The sequence below is a fragment of the Poecilia mexicana genome, unplaced genomic scaffold, assembly GCF_051168715.1.
Source record: "Poecilia mexicana isolate PSO_F unplaced genomic scaffold, ASM5116871v1 scaffold_14, whole genome shotgun sequence".
Lineage (NCBI taxonomy): Eukaryota > Metazoa > Chordata > Actinopteri > Cyprinodontiformes > Poeciliidae > Poecilia > Poecilia mexicana.
Window position 1 is genome coordinate 8,010,343 of NW_028263383.1, and position 17,404 is coordinate 8,027,746.

The 17,404-nt window shown below is 40.0% G+C and overlaps 1 protein-coding gene across 2 annotated transcripts; it reads left to right on the plus strand.

Annotated features, from left to right (window-relative positions):
* The first annotated feature begins 2,133 nt into the window (after positions 1 to 2,133).
* Positions 2,134 to 17,209, plus strand: smg6 (SMG6 nonsense mediated mRNA decay factor). Of its 2 annotated transcripts, none has more exons than XM_014977544.2 (19): positions 2,134 to 2,251; positions 3,532 to 5,764; positions 5,889 to 6,081; positions 6,775 to 6,885; positions 7,024 to 7,130; positions 7,590 to 7,668; positions 9,389 to 9,499; positions 9,702 to 9,917; positions 10,104 to 10,165; positions 10,308 to 10,453; positions 10,769 to 10,882; positions 11,707 to 11,881; positions 12,172 to 12,391; positions 12,516 to 12,695; positions 12,783 to 12,950; positions 13,207 to 13,351; positions 13,480 to 13,742; positions 14,648 to 14,729; positions 14,810 to 17,209. In XM_014977544.2, exons 1-19 carry the CDS (start codon positions 2,161 to 2,163, stop codon positions 14,938 to 14,940), a joined length of 4,827 nt encoding a protein of 1,608 aa, XP_014833030.2. In that variant the 5' UTR covers positions 2,134 to 2,160; the 3' UTR covers positions 14,941 to 17,209. The 2 variants fall into 2 exon arrangements, with proteins under 2 accessions (XP_014833030.2, XP_087868846.1); XM_088012720.1 differs by having other exon boundaries at positions 11,710 to 11,881.
* The last annotated feature ends 195 nt before the right edge of the window (positions 17,210 to 17,404 follow it).

A 17,404-nucleotide genomic window follows, 5' to 3' on the forward strand; every position in this document is an offset into this window, starting at 1 on the left:
TTTTGCTGGAAGATTGATTGTGGGTCCAACTTCCAGGAAGATTTTGAGATAAAGCCAATATTTCTTTTTCTGTTTAGTGTTTTAATTTTGATTTATTCTGTTAATATGATATTTTAGGGATGGGGTCACATTGAAACCAGAACATGTAAAATATTCCTGTTATATGAAGTACCTAATAGAAAAGATTTCAATTTATAATGATTACAGATGATGGATTCTTTAGACATTGGCTTCTTCAGACATTAATGAATTTAAAAGTGGCAGCAGTTTATGACCTTGCTTTTTTATAAACTAGTGAATCGTTTTTGAAAATAAAAGTTTTTGACGTGTTCTCTGGTCCTAGCTTCTTTCTTGGACTGGTCATCTTCCTCTAGGTCCAACTAATTTGGATTTATATTAAATTAACAGAACAACAGAGTTATATATTCTGCAGGTTTTAATGGAACCACAAAATCTTGAAATATCCCTTGAATAAAAGTTCACATGTGATAACTGAATCAGTTGTTGTATAGGGCAATTATGTTTTTAACCAAGAGGGACTATTATAGCATCAGGATGATCTGATTACCACACAAAATAAGTGAGCCAAATCATGATGGAGTAACATTTAAGAAGAACGAAAGATTCGGTGTGGCAGACGAATGGACGGGATGGGAGAGTCTGACTCCTTTAATGTGGTGTTGCTAGGGAAATAAAGCTGAAGAAATAAAGAGAGCATCAGCCACAGAGCTACTTACTGGGTAGAATATTAGAATATAGTCTCTCAAACAGATGCAGAGCTTCTGTATTGCAGGTATGTTTAAATCAAAGTGATGAGAATAAAACAGGACAGAGAAAGTGTGGTAGAAACCCTGAGAGTAGAGGGGAGAAAGTTTGTTGCTGGGCTGATTTTCAGGGTACAGGAAAAAATCAGATTGGGAAGATATCACACCATGTAATCAATCCTGACATCTAGTGGACAGTGTGAGGAATACAGTACAAAGTCTTCACGTTGTACAGTACATTAACACTTTCAGTCAGTGTGTTTATGTAATGTGGAGCCCTAGACCCCTTCCCCCAGGCTTCACATATGTAGGTCAAGATCTACGTAATAATTATATAATTCTATTTTTTTTATCTATGCTTATATTTCTTTAAATATTAATCATGAGTTAAAAAAACAATAAATAAATAATGTGAAAAAAACTGAACCACTGGTCTCACCATAGTATCAAATTAATGTTGCTCAATATTGAAGTGGTGATTCTGAAACTATTGCTGAGACAAAAATGAAGGTTTAAGATCTTATTTTTCTTACGGAGGAACATGTGTTACAAACAGTTATTTTTAGTATTTTATTGTTGGAATTATTGTCTTTCTATATCTGTGATTGTATAAGTTTTGGGGTACTGTCTGCAGCTAAAAATATGTAGAGAATCAATTGATTTAAGAAAAAGTTATATTGTCTTTGAGGTTGGGTATGCTATTTATATCATTTGTTACATTTTACTGTTTAAAAAATATATTTTTTATGTAATACTACAAGTATTATTCCACTGTTAGTTTTATGTGTTTCATTTCATTTTCAATGTTGACTTCTAAAAGACTAACCAAGGAACAGGCCTGCATTAGCCTTTGGCTAGAGGCCCTGTAGGAAGGACAATGTCTTCTTTCTTTTAAATGTAATGTTGTTTAATGTCCTATTTAAATACATTTGAAATAAAATAAACATCTGCTACCTTGTTTTATGTATGGTTGCTATGAGTTGTTTTATGACTTGTATTCTTTTCACATTTCTTGTAAACCCCTGTTTCTGTTTTTGGTCATTTATGTAATTAGATTAATTTAAATATTGTCTTTATGGTTCGACTGGTACGGAGCCCTCCAGGGGACATGGGAAATTAGTTTTCTCTTGCATTCCCTCGCAAAACTTTTGCGTTCCCTCGCAAAAGGTTTTGCGTTTTCTCGCAATAACGTACTCATAAGCGGCATAACTGAATACTGCAAACGCAAAAGTATTGCGAGAGAACCCAAAAGAAAAAAAATTCCCATGTCCCCTGTAGGGCTCCGTAGACTGGAAACGCACTATATTACCCATCTGTTTAGAATACAAAATTCCCTCCGCTTGAACATTTGACCCGTTCGGGCCACCGTACTTGTTATGTTTGTTTGATAGCGAAGATGGCGAACGAACTGGATAGAGTACGAATCTCAGCAGCGGAACTTCGCGCAGAATCTACAAATTCAGTGCAAATGACCGATCGTTTGAACGGTAAGAGACCGTGAGCATCTTTCTAGGAGTGCCAGCGCTGGTTAAAGACTCAGTAAACTCTAGTAAAACAGTAGGTGACTGTCTAAGTTAGCAGGAAGTGGCCCGCGGTGCTGCTAAGTTTGTGTGTAGCTAATGTTGTTAGCCGCACAGCTCTGGGCTTATCTGTGCGTTACTTTTTTGGAAGCTGCGCTTCAAACCAGGCCGAATATTTCATTGCTAAATATATGTTTGAATATGCTTTCTATTCTTTCTGTCTTTTAAAAATTCGTATATTTAAACATTTGAGGTTTGTGTGCTTGCATAAATCATGTGTTATTTAAACGGAAAGTTTGTAAAGTAAACGTTCATTAACGGTATGCCACTAGGGAACGTTACCTAACAATTATAGCTACCTTATCACCGAAGATAACAAATGTTTATTATTTTAAAACCCTTTACTAAGGTGGCCGATGGTATTGTCAGTTATCAGTCGTTTTTTACGTTTTTATGTAGCAGTTTGTAGTGTTAGATGTCAAATCCGTATGTTTTCATATGTTTACTGTTACTTCATTGGTTATTAACAATGACATGACAGTAGTTTCATTTTTAAAATACAGGTCTTGCTTGTTATTTACACTTGTAGATATAGATGTACTTCTCATTTGCTTATTAAGCACAAATACTTTATTTAAGATTACGTTGTCAAACTCTGGTAAACATTACATTCTACTTCATTTTGATTCTCTAACTGCTTGCCTCATATGTATGTCAGAAGAAATCACAGATAAACTAAATAAAGCAATAAAAGCAGGGGAAAAGTAGAAATGGGCCAATAATTATTTTCTTGTGGGTCTTGCAGTATCATGGTGTCAATCAATGTAGATTAGTGATATATATATATATATATATATATATATATATATATATATATATATATATGTGTGTGTGTGTGTGTGTATTTGTATTGTTTTGACTCTGTGTCAATTTAGAGAAAATCCACAATAAATTCAAAGTTTCTGACACAATTCTTGTGTGAAAATAACTAATAGGCATTGGATTTTAAGGTGTTTTGAAATGGTTTAGACATACAGTGTTAGATAGTGCTGCATTCCTCAGGGCAGGTAGATGCTGTCAAGGCATAACTCATTGCAATAAATATATAAAGTAATACTAGTAATTATGTATTAAGTAATATACATTTCATTAATGTGTCTTTAGCTGATGCTGCTCTTTAATTCTCACATTCAGCATTTTTTTTGTCTTGATGACTGATGTTTACCTTATCTTCCTACCTTCTGCAGAGGAGCAACAGGAACGCAAAAAACACAAGCAGCATAAGCGGCGTGAAGCGAAACATCCTGATCTGCAGCGTTACCACCCAGCGGCTGGACACGGACGCCGTCATCAGGACAGCGAGGAAGGAGAACCTGGTCAGAGGGATTCTCTAGACGCCAAAGCACAACAGAGTGATCAGTCATCGATGAGTGTGAAAAACAGAGTCTCCGAAGATGTTTTAGATAGACAAGAGTGCACAGACCTCTCAGGTACCAAAAACAAGGATGAGGACAGAATGAGAGGCGACGGCAGTAACAGTCTGAACTGTAAACAAGGCACCCAGTCTCTGGGTAAAACCGATGCAAACAGTGAAAATGACAAAGAACAACAAGATGCTTCAGGAGCTCCTAAACCTGTCAAGAAAGTCCGCAAGCCTGACAGAGAGTTCTATCAACCAGGGAGCCGCAGGAACGTGCAGGGAAAGGACTGCGGTGTTGGAAGAGAGCTGGATAAACCTTCCCCCAAGAAACAAGGGCTAACCCCGGAGCCAGAGTCTCTGTTGAGTGCAGGTGAAGGGAGTAGTAAAAAATCAATACCCAAGCATGGAGGGAAAGATAAGGTAAAATTCTCTGACTCTAATGAAGAACCTACAGAGCAAGGAAGACAAACTGTGGACCAAACAGTGGAGAAAATTATGAGCAAAGTAGAAAGACTCAACATAAAAGAGAAAGGGGAGGTTGGGGGTCCAAGTAGAGAAAAAGAAAGGAGTGCTCAAGGTGGAGAAACCAGATGCCAGGAAGAAAAGACAGATAGAAAGGAGAAGGGTAACTGCCGGAGAAGAGGAGGAGAGAAGGAGAAAAAAGAAGAAAATGAGACGCATCTGGAATCCAAACGAGAAGAGGAAGCAAACCAAAGTAGAAAGAACAATCGGCGGAAACCTGAGAAGGAAAAAGACAAGAGAGCTCCTAATACTGACAAGAGAAAATCTGAAAAACCAGGAGAGCCACACCACAGCAAACGAAACGATAATCCCAGAGAAAATCATAAAATAAAGGACAACAACAGCAACTTTAAAGACGCTGAAAAAGCTGCTAAAACAGGGAGCCACCGGGACAGGGTTGTAGAAGAGCGTGATAGACACAGATCTAATTTAAATGCCACTACACCAAACTCCAAGCGATATTCCAAATCAAACATTCGACACTCCCGAAACAGAACTTACAGCAGCAGTTCAGCGAGCAGTGTAACCAGCCAAGATGGCCCCAGGCAACACATGGGCATGGAGGGCGTCAAGTGGCCACGCCTCCCTGGGCAAAACAACAAGGAGGTGGGGGATAAATGTGAGGGGCCAAGGAGACACTCTTCAACAGAATCACAGGATGGGAGTGAGGTGTGTGACAGAGAGGAAGCAGATAGGAGAAGAAGGAGAAAAGGTGTGGGGAAGGAAGAAATTAGTGCAGTAAAACGAGGGGAGGAGTGGAAGGCGTCAAACAAAAGTGGAGGGCGAGGAATCCTTCGGGTTTCTTTAGATAATCAGTCACCTGTCGCTAAGGACAGCCCAGTCCCTCGTGGGAGGGGCCGGGGTATCTTGGTGCTGCCAGCCCGCACAGACATCTCCAACTCACCCGAGGTGGGTCAGAGGCTTTTTTCTGCCGGAACCCGGGGAGGAGCAGCTGGCAGGACCAGAGGAGGCCGAGGAGGAGGGGTGAGACGCCTCTGGGACCCCAACAACCCTGACCAGAAACCTGCTCTCGCCAACACCCAGTCGTCCAAACACGCAGCACTTAAACAGCCGCTGTATCTGCAGAGTGGGACGGGATATGGGCAGCTTCACTTTCTGGACACGGATGACGAGCTTGCCGGCAGCCCTCCGGTGGGGCAAGGGGATCACTTCCAGTCCCAGCAGGCCGCTGCCATGGCATACTACAAATTCCAAAACTCTGACAACCCTTACTGCTACCCCATGGCCACCAACAGCCCGAATTCCACCACCGGCCAGCGCTATCCTTACCCGTATAACATGGGGCCGTACCAAATGACTCACCCTAACGGTATGTACCCGAGTCCGGGTACAAGTCCATTCAGCGGGAGTTACAGGGGAGCAGGGTATAGCCAGCCAGGCGTAGCAGGCGGGTTGACGTTTGAAGAGGAGCTGGGCCGAATGCTGAAGGCTACAGATGCTCATGAACTTCAGCTCAGTAACTTGATCTCCAGGGACAGAGTGAGTGCAGATGGCTTGGATCGCATGTCCCAGCTCAGGTGAGTGTTTTGGTTGCTGCGGGGGGGGATATGGATTTAATGCTTTAGGGTTGAGTTTGTTGTTTAGCTCATCTGGACTTACTAAAATAATAATATTGGAAATCTTTGTTGTTGTTTCTTGAAGAGCCGACCTTTTGGGCCTGTATGAGCGGATCATTCTGATGGACATCGAGTTCTCCGACTCTCAGAATGTGGATCAGGCTCTGTGGAAGAACGTGTTCTACCAGGTGATCGAACGCTTCCGGCAGCTGCTCAAAGACCCCGGCTGTGACAACACGCATGACATCAGGAACATGCTGCTCACGCTTCTAGATGAGGTAACACACACTTTGGAAAAGAGCAGGTCAAGAGTCCACTTTGCAGTCTCACTCATTATTGGGGTGTAAAGTGTTACATTGTTATTAATTTTAGTGCTTGTGATTTACAGCTGATCAAAACCAAAAGTTCAATTTCTGAGAGCAATTTTAATTTGCATAATTTATTGGCATGAACTTTGGTGGGCAATGAGTCCTCAGAAGTTGAAAACCACTACATTAAATGTTGGTGATAAACTTTTACAGCACACATGTAGTGTGTTCATGCTTTGTGGGTCCATCTAATCATGAAAAAAATGTGTTTTATTTTGAGGTTAATGCGTTCACACAGCAGGCAAATCTGCTTTTTTTCCCCCTTTCGTCTAAATCGTCTAAAACACGCTGGTCAGTGTAGAGTTTAACAACACATGGACCCAAGTATTCATTGTCAGAACTGTTCTCAGGATGTAGAGCTTGAATTTAAATTAGCAGACTAAACATACTGTTCAGAATTAGACATTTAGCTGCCATGACTAGGAAGATAAAACATATTTTTACACTTTACTCTTAAATAGCTTCTTGAAAAATCGTGTCCATCAAACCGTCCAGCTGTCAACAACAGTAACAGTTGTTTGTTTAGGAAGATAATCTGTTGAAACATGTATGAATGAGTCCTACATAGAAAATATCACCATTTTAATTTTCTTTATTTCACAGGGAGCACTTTTCTTTGACGCGCTGCTTCAGAAGCTGCAGGCGGTGTACCAGTTCACATTAGAAGACTACATGGATGGCATGGCTATCAGGACCCGTCCGTTACGCAAAACGGTATGTAATTCCTGCTTTGTGTGTGAAACCTATTAATTATACTGCTGTCAGGAAGCAACTTACTTACAACCAGACTGTTTTCTAAATGTATCTGTTTGGTTTTAAACTTACTTTTTCTCTTTGTTTTTTAACTTTTAGGTAAAGTATGCACTCATCAGTGCTCAGCGATGCATGATTTGTCAGGGCGATATTGCACGGTACCGAGAACAGGCCACTAACTCTGCCAACTATGGCAAGGCTCGCAGGTAGGCAGTTATTTCAGGAGTGTTTCTATAAATCCTTATAAAAACACTCAATTCATGTTCAAATTTGTTTTTGTTTTATAAATACATTTTAATTTAGTTAATTTAAAAATGGTCTGGAGTTTATTTCTGACATAAGAATATCTTAAATTCACTTTTACTCAACTGGCAGAAATCATTATGCTATCCTTAAGCTTAATTTTGTTTTACAGATCCTAAACTTAAAGATTGAATAAATCAGAAATACATCAATAAATATGTATTTTCATAGAGGCATTCAATTTTAGTGTTAAAGTCATATAACTTTTTAGTCCAGGAAAAATATTTTGAACCATCCTGTTTAAGATATTGTGATGTGCAATATCCTAATTGCAGATCACAGCATTAGGATATTATAACATTAAAGTTATAATGTTCTCCAAATGTTGTTGCTCTAATGTTTTCATATTTGTTTCCTCTCAGCTGGTACCTGAAAGCCCAGCAGATTGCGCCTAAAAATGGACGCCCCTACAACCAGCTGGCTTTGTTGGCAGTTTATACAGTAAGTGATGTCAAGATTGTTAAATTAAATATTTAATCAGACGTTAAGTTGCCATGAATAAACAGTCATTTTTATTTCATTTATTTTCATGTACTGCACTAGATTAAAGCTTTTCCCTGCTAATTACAGAAAAGATCGATAAGAAAATAAAAATATTACACAACACACAACCACTAAAGATTCATGTGTTAGGATTAGGGCTGTTGTAAACGAATATTTTAGTAATCGAGTAATCTATCGATTATTCTTACGATTAATCGAGTAATCGGATAAAAAAAATTATAAAATGAAATATTGGTAAATCTGGCATAATACCGGTGTTACTATCGGATATCAATATCAGTCCAATTTTCCATATTTGAGCATCCCTAACAGTTGCTTTTTTGTAGTTTAGAAAACTAACCTGTAACAATAATAGCTCACTTTCTAAGTTAACCAGAAGAAAAGTTATAGAAAAATCTGAAATTATATTGAATTTAATAACAAAGAAGCAGGCTCACAAATGTGCTTATAAAAAATGTCTACAATCCAGCTTTTAGTTTATATATTCATCTTCAGTGAGTTTAATAGATTAATTAAACTCACCTTGCCACCTAACCTGTCACGCTTTGGGTTTGAAAATACGGGAAATGCCGCCTGGAGTGGGAGGAGAGGGCGAATGAACGAACATGGGGTGGAGGGGAGGAAATAGACCAGCGGACTGACGAACCGTTAGACCGGGGGACGAACACGGGGGGAAGCAATACGGGATATTTACGACACCTTCACTGGTCACACTCAGAAACTCATCTACCAGCCATGTACGATGCGCTCCGCCACCCGTTTCTTCAGACCGGGATATGAAATGTATTGTGCGGTTCGTCGGTAAAGCTACATTTACACGGTAAGCATCAGCTACTCAGCCGCCCGCCCTGTTCAGTCTATCCGCTCACCTCAGCGCTCTTCCCGCCGTTCGCTTTCAACCAGCAGCCCCGGAGGAGAAATGCTGCCGTACTCCAGGCATTCCCCAGTCATTTTAAGGATGCTTATTGGTTCCCCAAAAACGATAAAAAGTCGGGCATTATCATCAATCCATAAAATCCCCACGGGCCAATCTTGAAGATTGGACTTTATGCCGCTGAGACTTAGCTTTTGTCAACAACTCAGAGGCGGAAGTGAGAGCTCCGCGCAACGCAAATGAAGTCCCGGCCGGAATAAAACATTCCTAACTAATAAAACATAAATTAACGAAGCTTCGAGGCAGGTAAATTTTCCTCGAGGAATTTTAGTAATCGAGGTACTCGAATCATTCGAGGAATCGTTTCAGCCTTAGTTAGGATAATCCAGGCAATTTCAAGGTTTTCAAACTGAGCTGATCCAATTTGTCCAGAGATCAAAAAAGTGAAATAGCACTTTGCCATTCTGTAGGATCCAGAGCCAGCAGCTGTTGGTTATGAACAAACTGAGAATCTGATGAGGTGTACATCTTGTCCCTAAAAGTCCAGAATTCAAATATATTTTTTATGTTAATGATGGCTGAAAAGATTGCATTGCTTTCTGTCCAGCTGTTGGTGTGTGATAGTTTACAGTCACACTATGTGGATATAATCCATCAGTAATTTCTTAGATTACATCTAGCCTTTATTGTATAAAACGAGTTAAAAGTAAACATTTTTGGTCTTTTGATAGTACAGTTAATTATCTACTCACTTTATAATTTTAAAATCTCTCTCACCTGCAGAAGCGAAAGTTGGATGCTGTGTATTATTACATGCGCAGTTTGGCCGCCTCCAATCCCATCCTGACAGCAAAGGAGAGCCTAATGAGCCTCTTTGAGGAAGCTAAGCGGAAGGTAAGGCAAATGAAAAACCTTTCACAGCTCAACTCGGAAACGCTTTCAAAAAAAGCCGCTTCCTAGGACGTCAAGTGTTGTACCTTGTCAAAATACTCGGCGTGTATGAGAAAGTCGTCGACCGTTTTGAAGAGATCAAGTCGACATTTTGCGTTTTAAATCCACAGTTGAATCAGAGAAAGTTTGTGATGTATTCCAACAGGCTGAACAGTTTGAGCGAAGGAGGAGGCAGGAGCAGGAAGGAGGCTCCCAGGGTCCAGCAGTGAAAGGAAGAAGGAAATGGGACGACGGCGCACGTGTGGAGATTTGGATCCGTCCCAGTGGCCAGACCACAACCCCGTCCTCACAGAGGGGGGGCAGCGAGTCCAGCAGAGACTCAGAGCAGGATGGAGAGCTGGGAAGCCTTAGTGCTACTGAGGTAAAAGCCATCTAGCTGCAATACATGGTTTGTAGTTATAAAATATTTCCTGATTGAGGTTTTCCTCTGAAATTATTTTCTGTTTTCATCTTCATACAGCTCTCAAATTTTTCTTACTGTAAGTCCTTACACTTGTCTTTTCCTGGAGCATTTTTTGCTTACTTCTGACCTTCTTTTTTTCTCCAGCTGAATAAGAGATTCATTTTGAGTTTCCTGCATGCACACGGAAAGCTCTTCACTAAAGTGGGGTGAGTGGCTTCAGCTTCTTCCTGAATTTAATGTGTAGAATTTAAAATAAGCTAAATTATTATTTGAGAATTATATTTTCATTTTGATTTAGTGCCGGATAAGTTTGACGGGTGTGTGTTTCTCTGTGTTGCGGCTGCACAGCATGGAGTCCTTCCCCGGAGTGGCGAGCCGTGTTCTGCAGGAGTTTAAGACTCTTCTTCAGCACGGCCCTTCACTGCTCGGCTTTACAAACCTGCTGCAGATCATCACCATCAACATGTTTGCCATATACAACGCCCACAGCAGAGGTAACAAACAAATACAGATGATTATAGTTAAAATGACATTTGAAATGGATCGTCGTGCTATCACAATCCATTTAGTCTGAATATTTGGTGTAATATTTGCTATGGAAATTTGAGAATACTAAAGCTCTCCTGATGAAATTTAAAGTAGGAAGGCACTGAAAGATCTTAACCTGGCTGCTTATATTTCCTCTTTTATAATTTTATATATATATAAAATTGAGCATTTTATTTATAGTGTTTAATTCAAGTTAAAAAAGTAAAAATGCATGTCATGATTATGCACAAATAATAACTGAAGTACCTTTTCTCTGCCAGATGAAGAAGGAGATGTCCGGTCTGTTTTATTAGAACAAAGCACAGCTTTAGGCCTGGACATGTTTGCTTTGCTGGTGCAGCGATGCACTGAGCTTCTCAAGGAAACTCCTGCAGGTAAAACTATTGGTCTATTACCCTTCAGCTCCATTTTTCTCACTTATTTGTTGTGCATGTCCTTAACTACAAATGAGTAAAATTAACTATTTAATCAGTATTTTGTGGCGTTTGTAATGATGACAAAAATAAAATGCATAAAAAATGAAACGGTTTTACTAAACCGACTGCCCTGAGTTGTACAGCTCTGCTGCTTCTGCCCATATACAATAAAAAAAAACATTTATTTATGCTCTGATAGAAGTGATTCTTGGAGAAAACATTCAAATAGAAAAGAAAATGTCAGTCATTCTGTCGGTTTTTGTAGCAGTTGGAGTTTGCAGTGTTTATTGCAGGATTGTTATGCTGTATTCCCCTCCCACCTTGAACCTTGTAATTGTTGCATAAGGTATCCGGTGCAACATATTTGGATATATGGTTATTTATATATGCAAATATATTTTGGTTTCCCCAAAACATCACATGCATATCCGCTGCCAAGTCCGAGGCGTTTGTCGCTCCAAGGCCTGAATAAGACACCGCCGTCTCCTCTGATGGCTGAACTATGAATATGTCATGTAACTGATAATATCTGTCACTGCCGTGATTTTTAATGACTCATCATGTGAACAAGCATATTCATGCATGATTTTAGTTTAATGGAAATGCCGCAATTGCAAAAATAATTTTTTTCAACAGCAGAATATCAACAAATATTTCCTCACATTCATAAAGAAAACGCAGCTAGTGATTGAGAAAATCATCAGCGTGTTTGATTTCATTTATGTTTGGTTGTGTATTACTCAGTAATAAATAAAAATAAGCTCAGTGTTGCTCTCTTTCAGAAGCAGTACCCATGACAGATGGAGAAGAGGAGGGGAAAACTGAAGAGCTGCAGGGAATGGTCAGAGTCTCTGCTTTCCCGCTGGACCTGAGAGAACTGCTGCCCAGCATCAAAGTGTGGTCAGACTGGATGTTGGGACATCCAGAAGAGTGGAACCCACCACCATGCAGTCTGGAGTGAGTAAAATTTTTGTTTTCCCTTCCATTTAAAGACGGTGGAAATCATTTGTGGACCTGACATTTAGATTCTAGTCTTGAAACTTCATGTTAACTTATTTATGCTCCTTTCAGACTCAATAGCAATGTCATTACTCTGTTATCAGAATCAATTACAGATATTTGACCGCTTTTGTATCAAATGTTTGCTGAAAGATTTTGGTAGAATGATTGTATGAAACCACAAACTTCGCCGCGTTTTATTGATTCGATGTGATCTCACCGATTCTTGTCATAATCTGGTGATCAAGGTGCAGTCCTGACGTTTGGCAGTGCCTTGCTGACTTTTGCAATGCACTGGCACGTGTGGACCACGAGGAGATGCTGCTGTACAAAGTGGATACTGATGAAGGCGAGGGAGACGAGGAACTGACTGTGCTTCAGTTGAAGGAGGACAAGCTGCTCGCTGGCTTTGTACCTCTGCTAGCAGCGCCACAGGAGCCATGTTACACGGACAAACACACCGACATGGTGAGTGGGTTGTTACACCAGCACACTGCGGACTACATGCTTTTATTTTCAACATTTGGCACACAGCCCCAAGTATACACATTGTGCCTTGAGGCACATATTAACCTTCATCCTGTTTTCTCAGGCTATAGCAGCAGATTGTAAAAGAGTGACGGTTCTGAAGTACTTCCTGGAGGCTCTGTGTGGACAAGAAGAACCTCTGTTAGCCTTCAAGGGAGGCAAATACGTGTCTGTGGCAATGTCTTCCTCACCTAACCACTCAGAAGATACAAGGAGCAGGCAGGATTCGTTAACAGAGAAAGAGGTGACTTTGTATATGTATCTACAGAAGGAACAAACAGAATCTCACAACAAAAAGCTGATGTTGTTCTCATCTTCGTCTGGCTGGCAGTCTGATGACGTCATACTTGAGGCCGAGTCATCTCTTTCTGGGTCAGAAGAAGAGGAGGATTTTGAGGAGGCAGGAGAAGGTGAGAATGACATCAAGGAGCTAAAGGCGCGGCGGCACGCCCTCGCTAACAAGCTGGCTCAGCAGCAGAAGCGCAGAGACAAAATCCAGGTATGAAACGGTTTGAGGGAATCGAGCAGGTTTGAGCTGTAGAGTTCAGCTGATCAGAGGCAGAATCCAGCTTTATTTTCTCTGTGTGTGTGTGTGTGTGTGTGTGTGTGTGTGTGTGTGTGTGTGTGTGTGTGTGTGTGTGTGTGTGTGTGTGTGTGTGTGTGTGTGTGTGTGTGTGTGTGTGTGTGTGTGTGTGTATGCGTGTGTGTGTGTGTGTGTGTGTGTGTGTGTGTTTGTGTGTGTGTGTGTGTTTCAGGCGGTACTGCAAACTGGTGGTCAGTTGGAACTGGAAGTCAGACCCTTGTTTTTGGTGCCGGACACCAATTGCTTCATTGATCACTTGGACGGACTGAAGAATCTCCTCCAGTGTGGAACGTACATAATCGTTGTGCCTCTCATCGGTAAGAGAAACACACAAACAGTTAATAAATTCAACAAATTAACTTGAAAGTTTAAAATGACAAATATTGCAAACATTAACTTTTTTTTAATTACATACAGACTTTATGATTTGTGCTCTCTCTTCCAGTGATTACAGAGTTGGATGGTTTGGCTAAAGGCCAGGAGCCTTTTGGCGGCGCAGTGGGGATGGGAGGGCGAAGCAGTGGCAGCCGAGGCAACTACAACGTCAGCGTGGCCCACGTGCGGGCCGTGCAGGAGCAGGCCCGTTCTGCTGTGGCTTTCTTAGAAAAAGGGTTTGAAGCCAGGGAGCCATGCCTCAGAGCCCTGACCAGCCGAGGAAATCAGCTGGAGTCCATCGCCTTCCGTAGTGAGGACACCTCTGGACAACAGGTGGGAGCCGTCTGTCTGCAGACATATTCGCATGTTTGACAACTATGCAGGTTTTTTAAAATTAAGTGCAACCAGCTGAAAGTTGTGAACAAACAACAGGGCAACACTCAACCAGAGCTACAGTTGAGTCAGAATGGCTCAGTCAAAGTCCTGACATTAATCCAACAGAAAATCTGTTGCCAGATTTGAAAATCGATGTTCACAGGCAAACTCTAAGCAGCTTATTGAGATGACGCCAGTGGTTTTGCAAAGTTGATAGAAATGTACCTCAAAAGACTAATGGATGAAGTTCTGAGATGGTTTTATTCTGAAAATGATTCACTAATCTCTGTTGTTCCGCCACACAGAATACATCCAAATACATGATTGTAATATGAGGGGATATGATCAGGTTTTGAGGGGTACAAATACTTTCCAAGGCTCTGTATGAAACTGATACTAAATTTAACAGGTGTTTGTTTTGGTTGGTAATAACTAGATCTGTCACAATGAGCAGTAAATTAAATTAAAGCAAACTTGATTGATTGAATTTGTAGTTTTTCTAGTTTCTCTCTTCCTGCCAAACACTAGAGTGCAAAACTCTTCAGTCTGGTGCTTTGGTCTCAACTGCCCCTTTTTTTGAGGGACAGTTTTGTTTACAGAGACTTCATAATTCATTTTATTGGTTATTCTGTTTATTTATTATGGATATTTAAAATTTGTTCCAGTGTTAAATATTCATTAGAATTAAAAGTTTATGGGTTTTTAAGAATGTGTTCTTGCAATATATTTCTTAAAAATGGTCTCAAAACAACAACATTATCATTTATCGGCGTAACATCTGGGACAATTATTGTCCAGCGAAATTTGTTGTGTTAACAGGTCTATTAGTAACACAGATTTTTATTTGCTGTTGTTTTTTTCAGGGTAACAATGATGATGTGATTTTGTCCTGCTGTCTCCACTACTGCAAAGACAAAGCAAAAGATTTCATGCCTCCTCAGAGAAGTATGGACCACTGGCTCTCTTGAAAACGCATTTCATGAGTGGAACCAGCCTTGTGACATAACTTTGTTTCTTCTAAACAGATGGAACAGTGAGGCTCCAGAGAGAGGTGGTCCTCCTCACGGATGATCGCAACCTGCGCGTCAAGGCTTTGACCCGCAACGTCCCCGTGAGGGACATCCCGTCTTTCCTCAGCTGGGCTAAAGTGGGCTGAACCGGGATCGGGATGAAACCGTAGGAACCTAGCTGATGAATCCTGCTTGTCACTCAGGAGAGAAGACGCACTCAAAGCAGAGGAGGAAGAAGAGGAAGAGGAGATAAGTGAGGAAAGGAAATGATAATGAGAACGCAAAGAACCACTTCTTCAGGAATACAAGCAAATAAAGAGCAGAGTGGTGTTGTTGAGCTGATTCCCCCTTGTGAGGAAGTGTTTGCGTGTATGTATGTGTTAGGATCACAGAGCTTCCCCTATTGAGAGAGAGAGAGAGACTTAAGAGTCTCTGATAGATTGTAAGAGAAAGGAAAAAGCGGTAAAATGCAGGGGTTTGGTCTGTGGGTTGCAGGATTCAGGAATAAAACCAGAGAGGGGAACTGTCCATAATCACTTGTTTGATTAGAAACGGCAGTAATGAATATTATACCCACCGCCTGCCTCTGAAGGCAGTGGCTTGAACTGAAGAGCTTCTACAGCAGAGTTGAGGGGCGTAGGCAGACCTACAGCAGGGGAGAATAAAGGGCTGATTTTTGTTTGGGCTTCATTGCGAGTCCAATGGAGAAAGAATCAAATGGAGACGGTGTGTGTTCCCTGCCTACCAGGAAACACTAGATGCTTCTTTGGCAGCTTTCTCCAGCTTGATGCTAATACGAAACCTTTGTGCTATGAGAAAAACAACACAAGGCAGTAACAAAAACAACAGCAAAAATCTTTTTTTTTTTTTTTGTTTCACTTGTTTTTTTATCTCATGTATATAATATTTCCAACTTTTTGGAGATTTGCAAAAAAACATTTTTTGAGCAATGCAATTTGGTGGATTTAGTTGTTGGGAGTTTTAATCCCAGAAAGACGTGATAAAGTAACTTTAGCTTGATTATGAGGCCATTTCTTAATCAGATGTAATGAAGAGGGATTTTTTTATCTAGTAGCATTGCCAAATATTTCCATATATTTATTGTTCTTTTATATACCTCTTTAGCAATCTGTTCATTTTATGATAAATTTATTTTAATCAGCATTGCCTGTTTAGAATTAAGGCTGTAACTGAGATCTTTTATGTTTTATCTTTCCTTTTGTTAAAGGTAAAATATACCTGATTTGTCACCGTAAATTTGTAGAAAGACACCAGTCAGACAGACAGATAGATATTGGGGGGCGGGGGGGAATCTTGATTGGCAGTGATCAATAGTCAGCTGGTCAGCCACTAAATAATGAAGTCTGTTTTTCATTTTCATTAAATGCTTCAAAATTATTATCTGCTATTTTCAGTACAGTGTTTTTGATTTTTGATTCTTGGTTTTATGAAAATCAGAGGTAACGGAGAAATGATTTAATGCTTTTTCTCTACTCTGGTCCTTAAGATCCACAGTTAATCATGTTTTAGATACGTGTCTGCCTCACCACCCCTGATTTAAATCATTGCATTATTTCCTGCATCTCATTGTGTGCTGTGTAGCCTGGTAATCGCTTATTTATTTAAATTAGTTGTGCAGCAGAAGGGAAACCCCTAAAAATGCTTTTAGGACTACGGTTGAGAAACCCTGCAGCTTAAGTCGGGATAATCTTGGGATTCCTTCACTCTCTGTTGGTATCAAAGCAACTACTTCTGTAGAAAGAAAGACACTGGCATATTTTCTTTCTGCTTCTTATGACAAAATAAGATGATTGGCAAATTAAAGAAATTCAAAACTTGGGTTATTAACCAGAAAAGTTCATGTTCATCATTTTTAAGGTTTTGCTGGTTTATTATTGCTTTTTGAGACTTCCTTTAATTCTAAGTTACCTCAGTCTGTGTGTGTTTTCATTTTAGTGACATCAGTGCATGAGTCCTCCTTAGTTGCCTTCACCATGTCAAATTCTCACTCCCCTTTTAAAGGCTAGTAGCATGTAATTTAAACTATGTTGTACTGGAACTGAATTTGTGGGACTTCCATCATTGACTCGTGTGTTTTTTACTTCTGTGAACCTTTGAGAAAGCTGTTTTCATCGGTGTCTGTTGTGCTTGTGGTTCCGTGACGGGTTTAGTGTGGTGCAAATATAGAAAGCAGCTAAACTGAATTTTCTTCATCAATAAAACTAATTGAAATCGAGTCCTTCTGAGTCGATGTTCCAATGATCATTTTAAAACGGTGTTATGACAAAAGTAAAAGCATCAGTTCTTATTCAGCGTTTCAGAGAAATGTGGCAAGAATGTTGTAAGCTTAATGATGCACTCTGCACAATAAATCTTTGTAAAATATTGAAACTATTAAAGAATACTTTCCACTAAGTGCATATTTTTGTATTAAAATGTTTCCATTGGTCTGGTTTTATATTCTGGTAGTAAATGTGTTTTAAAACATTATTGTAATTAATGGGTTTCACTTAGAAAATGTTACTAAGATAAACATTTCAATAATATTCCAATTTATTAAATATCCCTAGATATGAGTTTCACTTTTTAAATTATAAACTGAATTAGGTT